The 14,397-nt window shown below is 44.5% G+C and overlaps 1 protein-coding gene across 6 annotated transcripts in view; it reads right to left on the reverse strand.

The window, feature by feature from the left end:
* Window positions 1–385: 385 nt before the first annotated feature.
* The window catches only part of PARVB (parvin beta), a 97,759-nt gene continuing 83,747 nt past the window's right edge, over window positions 386–14,397 (reverse strand). For all 6 annotated transcript variants that reach the window (XM_007061748.4, XM_027824222.3, XM_037914708.2 and 3 more), the window contains 2 exons: window positions 9,563–9,635; window positions 386–3,934 (listed from right to left, as the gene is read on the reverse strand). In XM_007061748.4, the coding sequence (XP_007061810.1) occupies window positions 3,858–3,934; window positions 9,563–9,635 (150 nt within the window). In that variant the 3' untranslated portion in view covers window positions 386–3,857. The remainder of the gene's footprint in view (window positions 3,935–9,562; window positions 9,636–14,397) is intronic.

Genomic DNA, 14,397 nt, shown 5'->3' on the forward strand with positions numbered 1-14,397 from the left:
GTGGGACGTCATTGCCCTGGAAAGGTGGGGGAAGACTATATAGTGACTGGCCGAAGGGCTGAATCATCAAGAGGAAGCACTCCAAGTCATGGAGGTGGGAGGGAGGATGGAGAGAAAGCAACTGATTGCAGGGGCCACCATATGGGGTAAAAGTTAATTCCCAGACCCAGGCAGAGAGAGGCACACCAGCAGTGAGTGGACCCCTTCATATGCTGCTCTACCAGTGCCAGAGAGACATACTGTCACGTCCCTGCTCTGTTTTCTAAGGCCTATGCAGACCAATATCTCATTGGCTTCTTGGTCTTCATTAAATGCATTCTTCATTCAAGTCCTTCCTTTTATTAGAACTTCATCCATTAAGCAGGCCAAATAAGAGCAAGAAAGCTATGTAATCATTATTTGTTTATTAGAATAAATACAGTTGTCACAAACCATGCATTAAGTTCCACAACACTCCTGCTGTGATTTTAGAAAACATAGGATTGCATTGTAATTTGCTTACAGTACACTACTGTTACACTCTCACAAAGCCAGACTTGTCCACAGTATGACAAGTGCAGTATCTCATCTGCAAGGTTGGTTTTTTGTGTGGGTTGGGGTTTTTTTTAGGAACAGAAATCCAGAGTGAACATTGTTAAAAAATAGTAGAAAAGATTCTTAAAATACATTAATACACAAAGCATTGGGTTTCTATTAGGGGGAAAAAAGAAAGCTCTAAGTTTTTACATTGATGTAAACTCTTTTTTGTTGCTTTGCAGTCTTGTGAAACATTAAGACATAGCTGACCATTGCTCAGGCCTCTCCTGAGCCGTAGAACAAGTTGTACGACAACTGGCTGGAACGGAATCCACAGTTCTGATGGTGAATCTACAAGGCACATTACATAGGCTGTATAGGCAGCCAATCTCATTAACCATATATAAATGTGGAAGCTTGAATGTTGGGCATGCAGTGGTCAAGAACTATGCAACAAGCCTCAGAATTCCCTGGCCTTTTCTACCCAACTAACTCTACATTAAGAGGCAGAATTCAAAATTTCCAGTAATATGAACAAAATATTAGCCATCCTGTTCTTTAGCACTGATGGGGGGACACCTATATTTTTAAGCTTTAAACCCAAAACATATTAGCCCATTAGAACTAGAGTGACCAGACAGCAAGTGTGAAAAATAAGGACAGAAGGTGGGGGGTAATAGGAGCCTATATAAGAAAAAGCCCCAAATATCCGGACTTTCCCTATAAAATCGGGACATCTGATCACCCTAATTACAACCCACATATTAGGTATGTGATAGACTAGGAATGAAATAAACAATATTAGTTGGTGGGGAGCTATATCAAGATGACTGTGTTTTAAAACTGTTTGCTTTTGGGGAAGCCCTTCTTAAGTTAAAAGCATCCTGTTAGCAATTTGCCCATGGCATATAAACTAAAGGTCCCAAATCTGCAATCCCCTGCTCACAGGAGTACTCATATAAGGACTATCTAATAGTCCAGTGGTTAGAGCACTCACATGAGATGTAAAAAACCAACTTCACTTCAAATCACCTGACTTGGAGTGGGGACTCGAACTCAGGTCTCCCAACTAGCCCTAATTGCTGGGTTATGGAGTTTTCTGGGGCGGGGCTCTCACTCTCTCCTGTTGAAGCTCTTCCGCTTCATATCCAATATTTGAGTTTAAGCAGGAGTTTAGGGACCTAGAGGACTAGGCAGCAGCTGAGCAGGGGAGTTGAGGATCTACATTTTGGACTTAGGTGCCCAGTTACGCACCTAAATTCCTTTGTGAATCTAGCCCTTACAATCTAACTCACTAGTTCTTCAGTCACCATAGCATCTCCCACGGTAGATGCGAGCTGAGTTTCGAATGGAAACAAGTAGAAACCTCCTCCCGCTTTTTTTTTTAATTTTTTTTTGGACACTAGCCCCCTTAGGCCACTTTTATACCTCATAAAGAAACAAAAAATAAGTGTTTTCTCCTTTTGCAAGTCACTGTTAAAGTGTCAAGCTGAGACAAAAATGTTAATGAAGAGAAGACTCTTCTGTACAATTACACCACAGTTCACATAGCACAGTAAGGGGACATGCGTTTCCTCTTGGTCCTTAATGCTGAAGGGTAAATTCAGTCCTGGTGTAAGCAGATGCATTTCATTTGTAGTCAATGAGAGATGGGCCTCTGCTTACAAGAAGACTGAACTTGGCCCAGATAACGCAGTAACACTGTCTTCCTTGATAGGCCGCTCTGTTAAATGCTTTACATAAAACCTGGCAGCCCATAAAATGTGACTAATGTGATAAATAGAAAGCAATAAGATAGTGGTTTTGAATCTCTCCTCCACATTCTAAGGGAAGGAATGCTATAAAATACAGAGCCCACAAATAACTTGCTTTAGCATAATAATACTATTTCTTTCAATAGCCCTGCCCATAACCTGCTCACACAAACCACATCCTAGCCTTGCCTTCTTTGTACATTTAACTACACCTATTGCATCATTAGACATGCAGATATGTCTGCACAATCCGGTGAAGTCCATCAAGTGCTGTAACGGTGTCTTGTGACAAGGTAGATACATTCAAAGGGTAGAGTCTTTTCTCTCACTGACCTCAATGGGAGTTTTGCCTAAGGATTACAGCACTGGGTCCGGAGTTCACAGCAGTAGCAAAGTATCATTGGGAATGATGGGATGAAGTCAACTCATCACAGCATCACTGAAAGGAAACTTATGTTATTTTCACCCCCGGGCTTGCACCTCTAAACTGTTCCAAATTCAGTGCAGTCCAGTGTGTTTGTTACTGGTGTACATTACATGGCATTGTCCAGAATAACCCAGGAAACAGAGGCAAAATCTTACTGAAAAATGACCTTGCTTCATTTAATTTTCAAGACAAAAAACTGTAGTTCTGTTTACAGACTTTGGGCTCTGTCGTGCTGTAACTGCCATTGACTTCAATGAGAGCAGGAGCAGGTGCTTTAGCTTTTCCACATGAAAGTAAAGGTCAACCTTGCACCTCTAAGCAATCAAACTGTGATTCCCCCTGTTCATTCCACAAAGGGTTAAAAAGAATGCATAAATCCAGCCCATCCATCCTTGACCAGCTCCTGACCGAGCTGATCCAGACTGCACATTTCAAGTGTGGCTACAGCTCCCTCCTCAGCACAAAAGGAGGGAGAGAAAAGCAGCTATGACCGGATGGGGCAATAATTCCATTTCTAGTCTAACTGTGTGTAAACATCAAGTGGAAATAATACTGGGTAGTATGAGGTTAACATGAAAGGTAGAAAAAGCCCTCATGTGTTCTTATGTACAGTTTCAGGTGGTGTCCTTGGAAACAAATACAGTAACACACACAAACCTTATTTAATGGAAACTGTGCAGTTTCTAAATATATTACAATGCAATGTTGTATTTCTAACACTCAAGCCTAGCATATCTTCCACCACCAATGGTAACCAAGCAGTTTACAAAAGAAAGTATATAAAGGCATTGCCCCATCAAGAAGGGTTCAAGTTTTTCCTGTTTATCAAAGTAGCTAGTAGTAGATTTCTTTATCAACAGAACAAGAAAGCTTGTTGACCCTAGCAAACAGACCCACCAGGATCTCAGAGCAAAGATGTAAAAATGATATTTCAAAAGGGAGCTAACAAAAAATACAAAAAGTATTTTCAGTGGGCATGTCATGCAAAGAGGTACATGGAGATAATGTGAACAGAAGAAGGAATGCCATCATGCAGCATGGAATATAGTGTAAGGCACAATGGGAACACAGAAGGTGTTTCGTTTTTCCCTTTTTTTTTTTTTTATCTTTTTCTTTCCCGAAGAAGGTCGTGAGGATTAACATCTCAGCAGCTTCCAGGATCACTCAACATTCTTGTATTTTGTGAACAGGTTGTACAAAACCCTGAGGGTAGACTTCAGATCCAAGTTAACAACATCTGTGGAAGAAAAGGAGAGATTCTTAAGGTTGGTTTAGTGCTACCTCCCAGTTTCCTATGAATGGAAGAAAGTGTCTTCTGATTTGTGAACTCAAAAGAATAAAAAATCAAATCAAATTTAAAAAATACAGATCCAGTTCCCTTGAATAGCATCATACGATAGACTTCAAGAAACCTTAGCCATTACAGTACTTTAATCACTGACATTTTTAAACTTCTCTCTGGAGGGGGGGAAAAAAAAGAACCCCCATCCCTCCCTGATCTACAATTTATCATAGACTGCAGAGTTCTTGTGTCTCAGACCTGATATCTCACAAATAACTTTGAAAAATACTCCATGTTAGATACCATGTCACAGCTTTAACAATTTCTAGTGAGTTTCTACCAGGGACATTACTAACCAGGGGTCCAGAGTGGGGATTTAAGTCTAAATTGTATATTTCATGTGAGGTTCTGGACCCACCGTATCTAGAACCTCTGCAATGACTTGCTATGCAGTGAGCAGGACTTAAACTCCTGCTTTGTGTGCCAAACCTTCCTGCATCCCCTCTCACTGTGCCAGAGTGTGGGTACATTTTCATCTGAGAAAGGAAGGGAAGAGTGCATCAACAGTTACAGTCCACCATAAAGACAGGCCGTCTTCCACCCTCCTCATTCTTCCCTTTTGCAAACTTCAAACTTATTGCTCATGGGCTTGGTATTCCCCCTTCTCAGATGTACAACAGAGAGAGCTTCTCTCTTCGCTCTTCCTGTCCTTTTGCTACGATAACATAGAGGAAGTGCCGGAGAGAAGTACATTCCAAAGGCTGCCAGGGGAAAGTACAGCACAGAGTGCCCTTGCAAGACTGGAGAGAGGATCTGCCAACGTCGGCAGTGCAGGAGAGGGGAAAAGCAGCAGGTAAAGATGTGGGAAAGGGAGAGGACAGGAGGGAAAAGTAGGGGAAACAGGAAGATGAAAAAAATTGAGGAGGAACAGTTCGGGTGGAAGAAGAGGAAGGAAGAGAGGTAAAAACAAAAAGAAAAAACCCACAAACCCCATTCCCAAAAAAACCGACGTTTTCAGTCTCCTCTCACCCTCTCTTCCTTCGTCTATTATTTTGCACAGTTGAGTGAAAAGAGGCTCTTTGTCTTTCTCGTTTAACGTGTGGATTGAAATGTGCTGGCTGTAGAGCTCCACAGAGAGGACCCAGCACAGGCTTCGTCACCATGCCCTGCAAACGTGCCTGGCCTGAAATGATCCCTTGTTGGGTAGGAGAGAAATTCATGCTCCATGAACATATGCTTCTCAGCCTCCGTGACGGGATGGCCAACTGGCTCTCAATTAGCACCATTTGAGGGGACAGTTTTGTGCTGCACACACTTGTCTGGGAAGAAATTAACTATTTTACACAAGCCTCCGGACAGCCACCAGCATTACTAAATGACGTGCAGCCTCTATCAGCTTGGCCGGATTTTAAGTCGTGACTTAGAAGTGAACAGCCACATATCCAATTACCAGTTCCCAGCGTCATGCTATTCCCCCATGCTATCCTCTCTTCCTAACCCTTGTACGTGTGCATAAGCAGCAGGAGCAAGGGAACTCCTAACAAAGATCTTGCTTGTATGAAAAGGACCACTATAACACAGGAAGAAAAGTCCTAGTTTTAGCAGAATCGTTTCTGTATATCAAACTTTTCCAGAAGGCGTAGGAAGCTGTTTAACACCACAGCATCCCCAGCAGCACAACACTCCCAAATGGCCTGGGAATGTGTACTACCTTCTGTGCAACAGATCGAGCTGCCTCAGAGACAGATTTAAATGTGAATTTAGCCCTAAGGAGCAAAGCTTCTTACCAGCCATATCCTCCACAATCAGCAAGCCACGGGGATCTTTGGTGTTGGCCAGGGAAACCGACAGGAAGATTCAACCTAACGGTGCTGGCAGCCAACTTGAAGTTCCAATACCAAATGTATAGCTCTGGTAGTGCAGAGCACCCTTACAGCTGGCCTATGAGGCTAGCTGAGGTTACTGTGGCATGGGCAATCCCTACCTGGCATAGAGCCTGCATAGCCAACTCTACACCATCCAGCCAACACAGAGAGTACTCCAAAGGAGGGAAAGGTGGCCAGAAAGCACTGCGCTCCACCAATCCCCCTTGAGTCCACTGCAGGCAGCTAGAAATTAGAGCAGCTGAGACCAAATCAGCCCTGTGCACTGGGGGAGCATGAAGATGACATAAAGCCCCCTTCTACTGCTGCACTAAGCACAGCTCCGCTAGAGCCAAGGATCAAGGACTACATCTCTAGGTGCCCAGTATGGAGATTCATTGTCTCTGCTCTTTGTTATAGTACCTGGTTTGCAAGATAAGTGGACGGTGCAGTTTATTTGCAATCATCACTTAACAGGGATGATTGTTTTTTTAAGGTGACAGGTGGTCCTCTGCCTTCAGGGATTCTTAGGGTATCTGTGCCATTTCCCATTGCTCCATTGGTTTACTTCTTCCCTTCCCTCCTATTCTCAAGGTCCTACATCCTAGAGACCTCCCTTGAAGACCGTGTGGGTCTTCTTTCTGAGTCACTGCCATAACTTCTGCCTCAGCTGATAGGAGGCAATGGGGAGGGAATTATGACATGTTGCTCACTCCTCCTGCTGAAAAGGGATAAACCTTGCTAATGTAATGTAATGATTCATAGAATTTAAGGTCAGAAGGGTCTACAATCTTCTAGTCTGACCTCCTTCACAAAACAGACCAGAGAACTTTACCATGTAATTCCTGCACTGAGTTTAATAACTTGTGCTTGAACTAGAATATATCTTTTAGAAATACATCAACTTTTAATTTAATGAGTTCAAGTGATGGAGAATCCACCTCATCTCTTGGTAATTTGTTCTATTAGTTAATTACTCTCACTTATAAAATCTATGCCTTATTTCCAGTTTAATTTTTCCTTTCAAAGAACTTCTAGCCATTGGATCTTGTTAAACCTTTGTCTGCTAGATTAAAAAGTAATGTAATATCAGATATAGCCTCACTGCATGGGTAATTATAGGCCATGAGATGAGAAGCACTGACAAGAGGGACACCAGACATGCCCAAAAAAACCCATGATCTCAATCTTCCGCTCCTTGTAAGAGGAAGTTTGTGTGGCCAAAGCCCAGCCAGTGCTAACTGACAGAATGCCAACCAAAGGTGGCAATAAATCATAAAAATAGCCTAAAATAGAGTTTAAATGAATAATACCTCTACCAACCGGTCAAAATCCCTTGGGAAGATAATAAAGCTGCCCACTAAAATTCACTCTACTTTAATGACTTAGGGCAAAATTTTGCCTTAAGATGTGTCTATTGTATTTAATGGATGTAACAGAGGCCACAATTTGGCCTGTAATTTGTGCAATGTTGTATACACCATGCAAGATGACTTTTGATATTTTATTGGGGTGGGAGTGAGTGGAGCAGGATATACTAAAATATTAAATTGAATACTAGACCTGTCTCTTGCGAGTACTGCAGAAAGCACTTAGACTGCAAAGTGGTGTTAAAGTGCCCTGTCCTCAGAAAATCCTACAACAAATAATTCAAGAGGCCTTTACTACCCGAGTCAAACCAAGTGTCCATCAATGTAAATAAATAGCTTCAACTGGCGCTTTTTCCAGTCCATTCAGGCACAAAGTGACACCAGTACAGTAGGGCATACACAGCGAATCCCACACATAAAACATTCTGTGGAGCGTGAGAAACTGCACCACTGCAAATTGTTATTCAAAGGGACACTAAAGTTTGCAAATGCCTGTCCTTCTGGATTCCACAGCAAGATGAAATAAAACTACTGCAACAAAAACAGCCTCCGATGCTACTGTCCCTTCCACAGGAGCAGCTGTACAAAACAGTGTCTCCTCTGTTGGAAATCACAGCTCTGTGCAGTGTATCAGCACCCTCATTCAACCCAGAGAAGCAGATGTGAACCGGTGCTCAAGGGGAACAGTACACACGAGACTACCTCCTGCAATAGCGGGGGGACAATCAGACCGAGACGACTGCCATATTAACTAACCTTGCCCTCCTACTTTTATTAATAAATTTAATTTCTAAAGGGTACAATAATCAGCTGATTTTAAGACCATGTAGACACTGAAACCTGTCCCGGTTCTCAGGGCATGTCTACATTTACCTCTGGAGTGATTGATCCAGCAGGGGTCGATTTATTGCATCCAGTGAAGATGCGATAAATCGACCGCCGTGCGCTTTCCTGTCCACTCTGGTACTCCACCGGACCGAGAGGCGCAGGCAGAGTTGACGGGGGAGTGTCAGCAGTCGATTTACTGCAGTGAAGACACCACGGTGAGTAGATCTAAATACGCTGACTTCAGTTACGTTATTCACGTAGCTGAAGTTGCATAACTTAGATCGACCACCCCCACTCCAGTGTAGACCAGGCCTCACTATGATATCTTCTGCTGTACACTGAGTCAGAGGGCAAACCACATGGAGTCCGGAGCAAAGAGTAAAGTAACACTGTTTTGAATGCTTTCCTGCAGTAACAAACAGTAATGGTCAGGCTAAGCTACCTGCCTTCACCTCTTCTCCCCCTCCGTCCCCTCCACTCCACCAACGATGCCAGTCCTGATTTTGATCCCACTGCACCCACAACCTTCCCCAGCCCCAGTATACGGAATGTATTCCTGCTTCTGGTCCTCCAGGCTAGGATGTTCACTTCATTCAAATCTCTCCTTTAGGTGCACTTTGGGAAAGAAGAAAAACAGTCTGAGACATGAAGACGGGCACATGCCTAAACCGAGTAACTAGGCGATCCTGATGCCGTAACCTTTTCCCTTCCTCACCTCATCCCCTCCTTGCTATTTATTATCCTAACTTGTCTCATTTAAAGTTAGACTGTAAAACTCCTCAGGCCTCCCTTGTCTTTCTGTGTGTGCTGCAAAAGCATCGAGCACACTTCTGGGGTAGTCATAATGAAAATGAAGATTGCTCGACTGACAGTCAAGACGACATAATTCCTCCTGTTAGCCAAAGAGCAAACAGTGCAGAGGTAGTGCAAGATTCTTGACACTGCTCCATTAATTAGCTTCGGTACTCGGAGGTACAGCCTTTAAAAAGTCAAAAGCATAATTCAAGTCTTCATGCTCGTTCAGTACTTGGCCCTGCACCATAGGAGCCGACGGGAGTTTTTGTCACTGATTTCCATAGGAGAAAAATTATCCCTTCAGTTATTGATCTCTGTGATCAGGCTGCTCGCAAATTAGTGCTAATTTTTTATGTAAACTTTCCACTAGGAAAAAGACTGAGAACACCAACTAATCTAACATAGGCTTCTGAACAGCTTTCACATAGCACTATCACTTACTAAAATCATGGGCCTGACTTGAACCTGTTAATAGTTGAGTCTACTCCAGTTACGATGCACATTAAGGGAGATAACGCAGATATGCATAAGGAGTCTTTTGGATAAGAGGGAGTCTGATAAAAGTGTGTGTGTGTGTGTGTGTGTGTGTGTGTGTGTGTGTGTAAAATACATGCACCCACAACATTATTTCCTGATGTAACCCTGTTGACTTTAATGGAGTAACACGAGAGATGTAATTGCCACTATGCCTGTATAAATAGTTTGTGCCTCTATAGCGTATATATTACCTTCAGGACGAGCCTTTGGTTTCTTGAGCCCTCCATCTTGCATCAACTCAAAAGCGAAGGAAACATTATGGACCTGCAAAGAAGCAATTTAAATAAATTCCCAAATTCTAACAAATCGATAAAAAAGCAGTTACTTTCTTCTCCCTTCTCTTGACATCAAAAATAATGATGCTGGGATTTATTTTGTTGGTTTTAAAATCAACAACATTTGTTGATCTGAATCGCAGCTGTTTTCCTCCCAGGAGTAAAGACAACAGAAATCAAATCAACCGAGGGACTCATTTAAGAAGAAAGTTTCCAAATGTAAAGAGTCAAAAATTTAAGATGGAGTACAGTCTGAATTAGGAAACCCCATGAAAGCTTGGCAGAACAATCAAGTCTCTGTGTTGGAGACTGGTGTGCTACTGAGATCAATAAATCATACAAATGTAGGGCAGGGAGGGACCTGGAGAAGTCAAGATGTCACAGCCTTTATATGAGGGCAGAAACATCTGCATTTCTGGTGAGCTTTTCCTGTCTGTATACTCATGATAAATTATAGTGTTTCAGACTCTACGGAACAGATCATCTGCCATCCAAGCAGTAATTTTCAACAGAAAGCAGGTGACAATTAGGGAGAGAGATTAGAAGTAAGGTCAGGCTTAACATTTTCAAATGATTTTCACTAGATCATTACAAACTAAGTACCAATCAGCAACAGTAAACGGCTGTCCCTCAGTAATAATTAAGAGCAGTATCTTGACAGAGGAAAAGAGGGCTTCTGGGTTCTATGAAAAAGAAGACAGTCACATTAACAGAGAACCCACAAAAACTACTCTTAGAATTAAGGCAAAGTCAGAGAACAGAACAGGGAGACACACAGGAAAGAAAAATATGAAGAGGATCAATTAGGGCTAGTCTACACTGGCAAAGCTAAAGCGTTGCTTGGCTTGTGTGGGCACAGCGCTGAGAGAGAGCTCTCCCTGCACTCAAAAAAAAAAAAAACCAAACACCTCCACGAGAGGCGCGGCTCCCAGCGCTAGTACACTGTCTACACTGACGCATTACAGAGCTGAAACTTTCCACACCCCTGACCCAGAAAGCCACTGCGCTGTAAACTGCCAGTGTAGACAAGCCCTTAGAAGAGAAACCTGTTGGGGAGAGAATGTTAGTCTGAAAGGATTTAACGTGAGCAATCAGCTTTTCTTCTGGATGCCTACTGCCGTTTAAGAAATTCTTCCTCTCTGCATGTGGAAAGGTAATTTGTATAAAGAGATCTTTGTATTTTTGTCCCTTTAAGTGATTGACTCTGGAAATATGTGCCATGAGGGGGGAGATGTAATTAAAACTACTCATCTCAGTGAGTGAGGGAGTTATGCATACAAAACCCCTTTGCATTAGGATGAGAAAAAGCTCCCTTTGTTGGATTAATTGATCAGAATTGTAATCTTTCCTCCTACTCCTGTTTTTCCTTGATTTATTTATGCAAAACCAATTTCAGAGGTAGAAAGAGATGCACAGTTCACAAATAAAAGCAAACTAATCCCTCCCCATGCTCACAGACACACTTTCTTCTTCCGTGTCTGGTTCAAAACAATATCTAATAACTTTGGTTCAGCATGTGTCTCATGCAGCTAGACATAAACAAGCAACACCACAATCACAGCTGAGTAGCTATAGCATATAGATAGGCATTGTACGGTTTTATACGCAAGAAAATTCAACCCATAAGAGAGAGAGAATGAAAGAAAAACTGAAAAAAGCTAAGCAGTACCCATGGAGGGTTTTTTTAATGACGTAATAAAATATTCATCTTTCCCAACCTGCTCTATAAACATAGTCCACACAGAATATGAAGTCCATCATCATCACCCACTCCCTTGGCATTTCTTTATTAGGAAAAGAAAACTCTAAGATAACAAAAGATACACTCAGATCTTATCCTCAGGCTCGGTTACTCCTAGGTGTTTCTCTCATAGGATTTCTCAGACCACATCCTGGATTCTCGTCTCTCCTCTCCAGGAAGCCACTCCTACCTCCCATACATCCACATCTGGCAACTCATCATCACCTGCCTCAGGGAGTCAGCAAACCCCAGGTTGCTGTTTCTCAGCGGGATCGACACCGGTTAACAGGGCAGGGAGTTTCAGGCAAACTCTTCAGCCAGTTACAATACTTTCCTAATTTGGGACAATATATTTTTTGCCCTACAGTATGGTACGATCCCTTCTGATGAGGATGAGCTATATCCATCAAAGCTGAGTTGGGCAGTGAAGATCAAGTCCTTTAAGGTGTTGGGCTCCTCCTGGTAGACGCTGGGCCTCAACCACCTCCACTAAAGTCAGCAGGAATTGAAGGTGCTCAGCATTTTGCAGGATCATGCCCTTAAAGACTACTAAGTTCCTGCAACGTTACTAACATGTCAACCCCCGATGCAGCCAGCTTCACAACTTCCTATTCATAACCGTGGAATGCACTATGCGCTCAGACCAGAGCTCCACAGAACCCCACCAGAACAAGGAGCCAACCTCGCAGGGGGCAGATACATTGTTTGTATTCCAGAAGCATCTAAGGCCTGCAACCAGGGTCAGAGCCCCACTGTGCTTGGCACTGAACTCACTGAGAGATTACATAGCATCAGTGGTGCAAGTAGAAATCATTTCTTGCTGGTAAGCTGCACTCATGGAAAGGACACAAAGGGGAGGCACGTGACTGCCCCATGTGACCCCACCCACATGACTCGTCCCCGCTCTGCCCCCAGCCTGGGGCCCCCGCGCTCTCCCCATCCCCTCCCCATGATCCACATCCATCCCACGTTACATGGCCGGGGGAGGAGTCGGGGCACGCTGCTGTACAGACACCAGGCAGGAGCACTCAGGAGACACAGCTGCTTGGGAAGGGCTGGGGGCAGTACACCTGGTGGCCCCATGTTCTGTTCCTTTCACCACTGAGGTTTCTGGGCGATCAAGGCTCTCTGGAACTGCAGCGTCGAAAGGAACAGAAGAATGTGAGGCAGAAGCAGCTGCTGTATCCACCGTCCTTTGGCAGGGCTGCTCAGGACTCTCCTGGGACCCGCAGCGGGGCAAGGAGCAGAATGTGGGGCCGTCGGGCCCCAACCCAACCCCACCCCACCCCTGCCCAGCCCTGTCCTCCGGCGGGGCTGCTCTACAGAGCCAAGGCAGGAGGACTCAGGAGATGCAGCTGCGTGGAAGGGCTGGGGTGGGGCAGGCTCCTCCTGTGTCTTTCCAGTACACCATACCAGCTATAAATATCTTACTGGTATGGCGTACCAGACTGTACCACCGTACTTGCACCACTGCATAGCATGGAGGAGGATTACATAGCATGGAGGCTAACAGTGAACCAGGATATCTAAACCAAGGGCCATCCCTGAAATTTTTCACATGGTACACTCCAGGGCTCCCTGCTGCCCCTGTCCCACGCCCTGCAGTTCCTCCTTCTTGTAGCAGGTCTTGAGGCTGTCACACAGCAAGTCCTGTGGGCAGAGCAGAGAGGAAACGAGCTGCTGGAAGTGGGACGAGGTCGGGCAAGCCCTGGTGTAGGAGCCAGCCCCCAGCAGCAGTGAGGAGGAGCAGAGCTGGCTGCCCCTCTGCCCACTCAGATTTGGTCCTGCCGCTTCTCCACCATGACGGGGGGATGGCAGGGCCAAACCTCAGTGGCACAGTGACCCCTGTGCACCAGGTTGCAATGCCACTCACTCAATTTCAGCCCTGCGGCACACCCATTGTGAAGGAGGGCCCATGGGGCCCAACCCGAGTAGGCAGTCGGCAGCCAGCAGCCAGCACTGCCCCTCCTCTCCATGGCTGTTGGGAAGGCCCAACACAGACAATCTATCGCCCCTCCCAACGGCATGCAAAATTCACAACTTGCTTATCACTCTAGGCACCACTGATCTAGGCCGCCCCTCGCAGCAACAGCGTGGCAAATCCTTACCCTCTCCTCACAGCTCACTTCGTCTGTGATGCCCATCCACAATAACCCACTTTAGCTCAGACACCATCATTCACATCTTACCATATGGAAAGAAATACATGAAAATGCTTAGCTAGATAGACAGAACACTGGGAGACCCAGAGGAAAACTGTGTACCTAGATTACAAACCCCTTGGGGCAGGAACAATGGCCCCCCAATTCTGCAGTCACTTGTGCACAAGCAGATCCCTGAGCTGGTGTAGATTCCTATTTACTTCAGTGCGGTTTTGTGTTGCATGCTGCCAATGGGGTGCTCATTGCAGGATCAGAGCCTATGTCTGACTGTGTGTCTGGTACAGAGTCAATCCCACTATCAGTGCTCAGCAAATGAGTTCTAACCCCAGTACCGTCAGAGACCGGCTGTGTGGCCTTGGCCAAGTCACTACTGCTCTGCGTCAGTTCCTCATATACATTAGAGGTAATATTACTTATTTCCACATTTTACAGGGAAGTGACAAAAATTAGGAAAGACAAAGGATGGCTTTGTGGTGAAGGCACTGGACTGAGACTCAGGACATCTGGGTTCAATTCCTGGCACTGTGGTGCTGACTGCCTATGCTAGCCTGGGCAAGTCACTTAGTCTCTTTGTGCCTCAGTTTCCCACCTGTAAAATGGGGACAAGACTTCCTGTCTCCCACCTTTTGCCCTTCTTATGCCTTTCTTGGATTGTAAGTAGCTCAGGGCAGGGATTGTCTCTTATTGTGACTATATACGATGCCTAGCAAAATGGGGCCCTGGTCTCAGAGTGGCCTCTAAGCATTGCTGTAATAATAATTAAATAAGTTATTCAATTTGAACATGTAAGTGCAAACTATTTATTATTTTATATCCTTTGCGTTTATAAACATCATCTGACCACAACT

The sequence above is a fragment of the Chelonia mydas genome, chromosome 1 (assembly GCF_015237465.2).
Source record: "Chelonia mydas isolate rCheMyd1 chromosome 1, rCheMyd1.pri.v2, whole genome shotgun sequence".
NCBI lineage: Eukaryota > Metazoa > Chordata > Testudines > Cheloniidae > Chelonia > Chelonia mydas.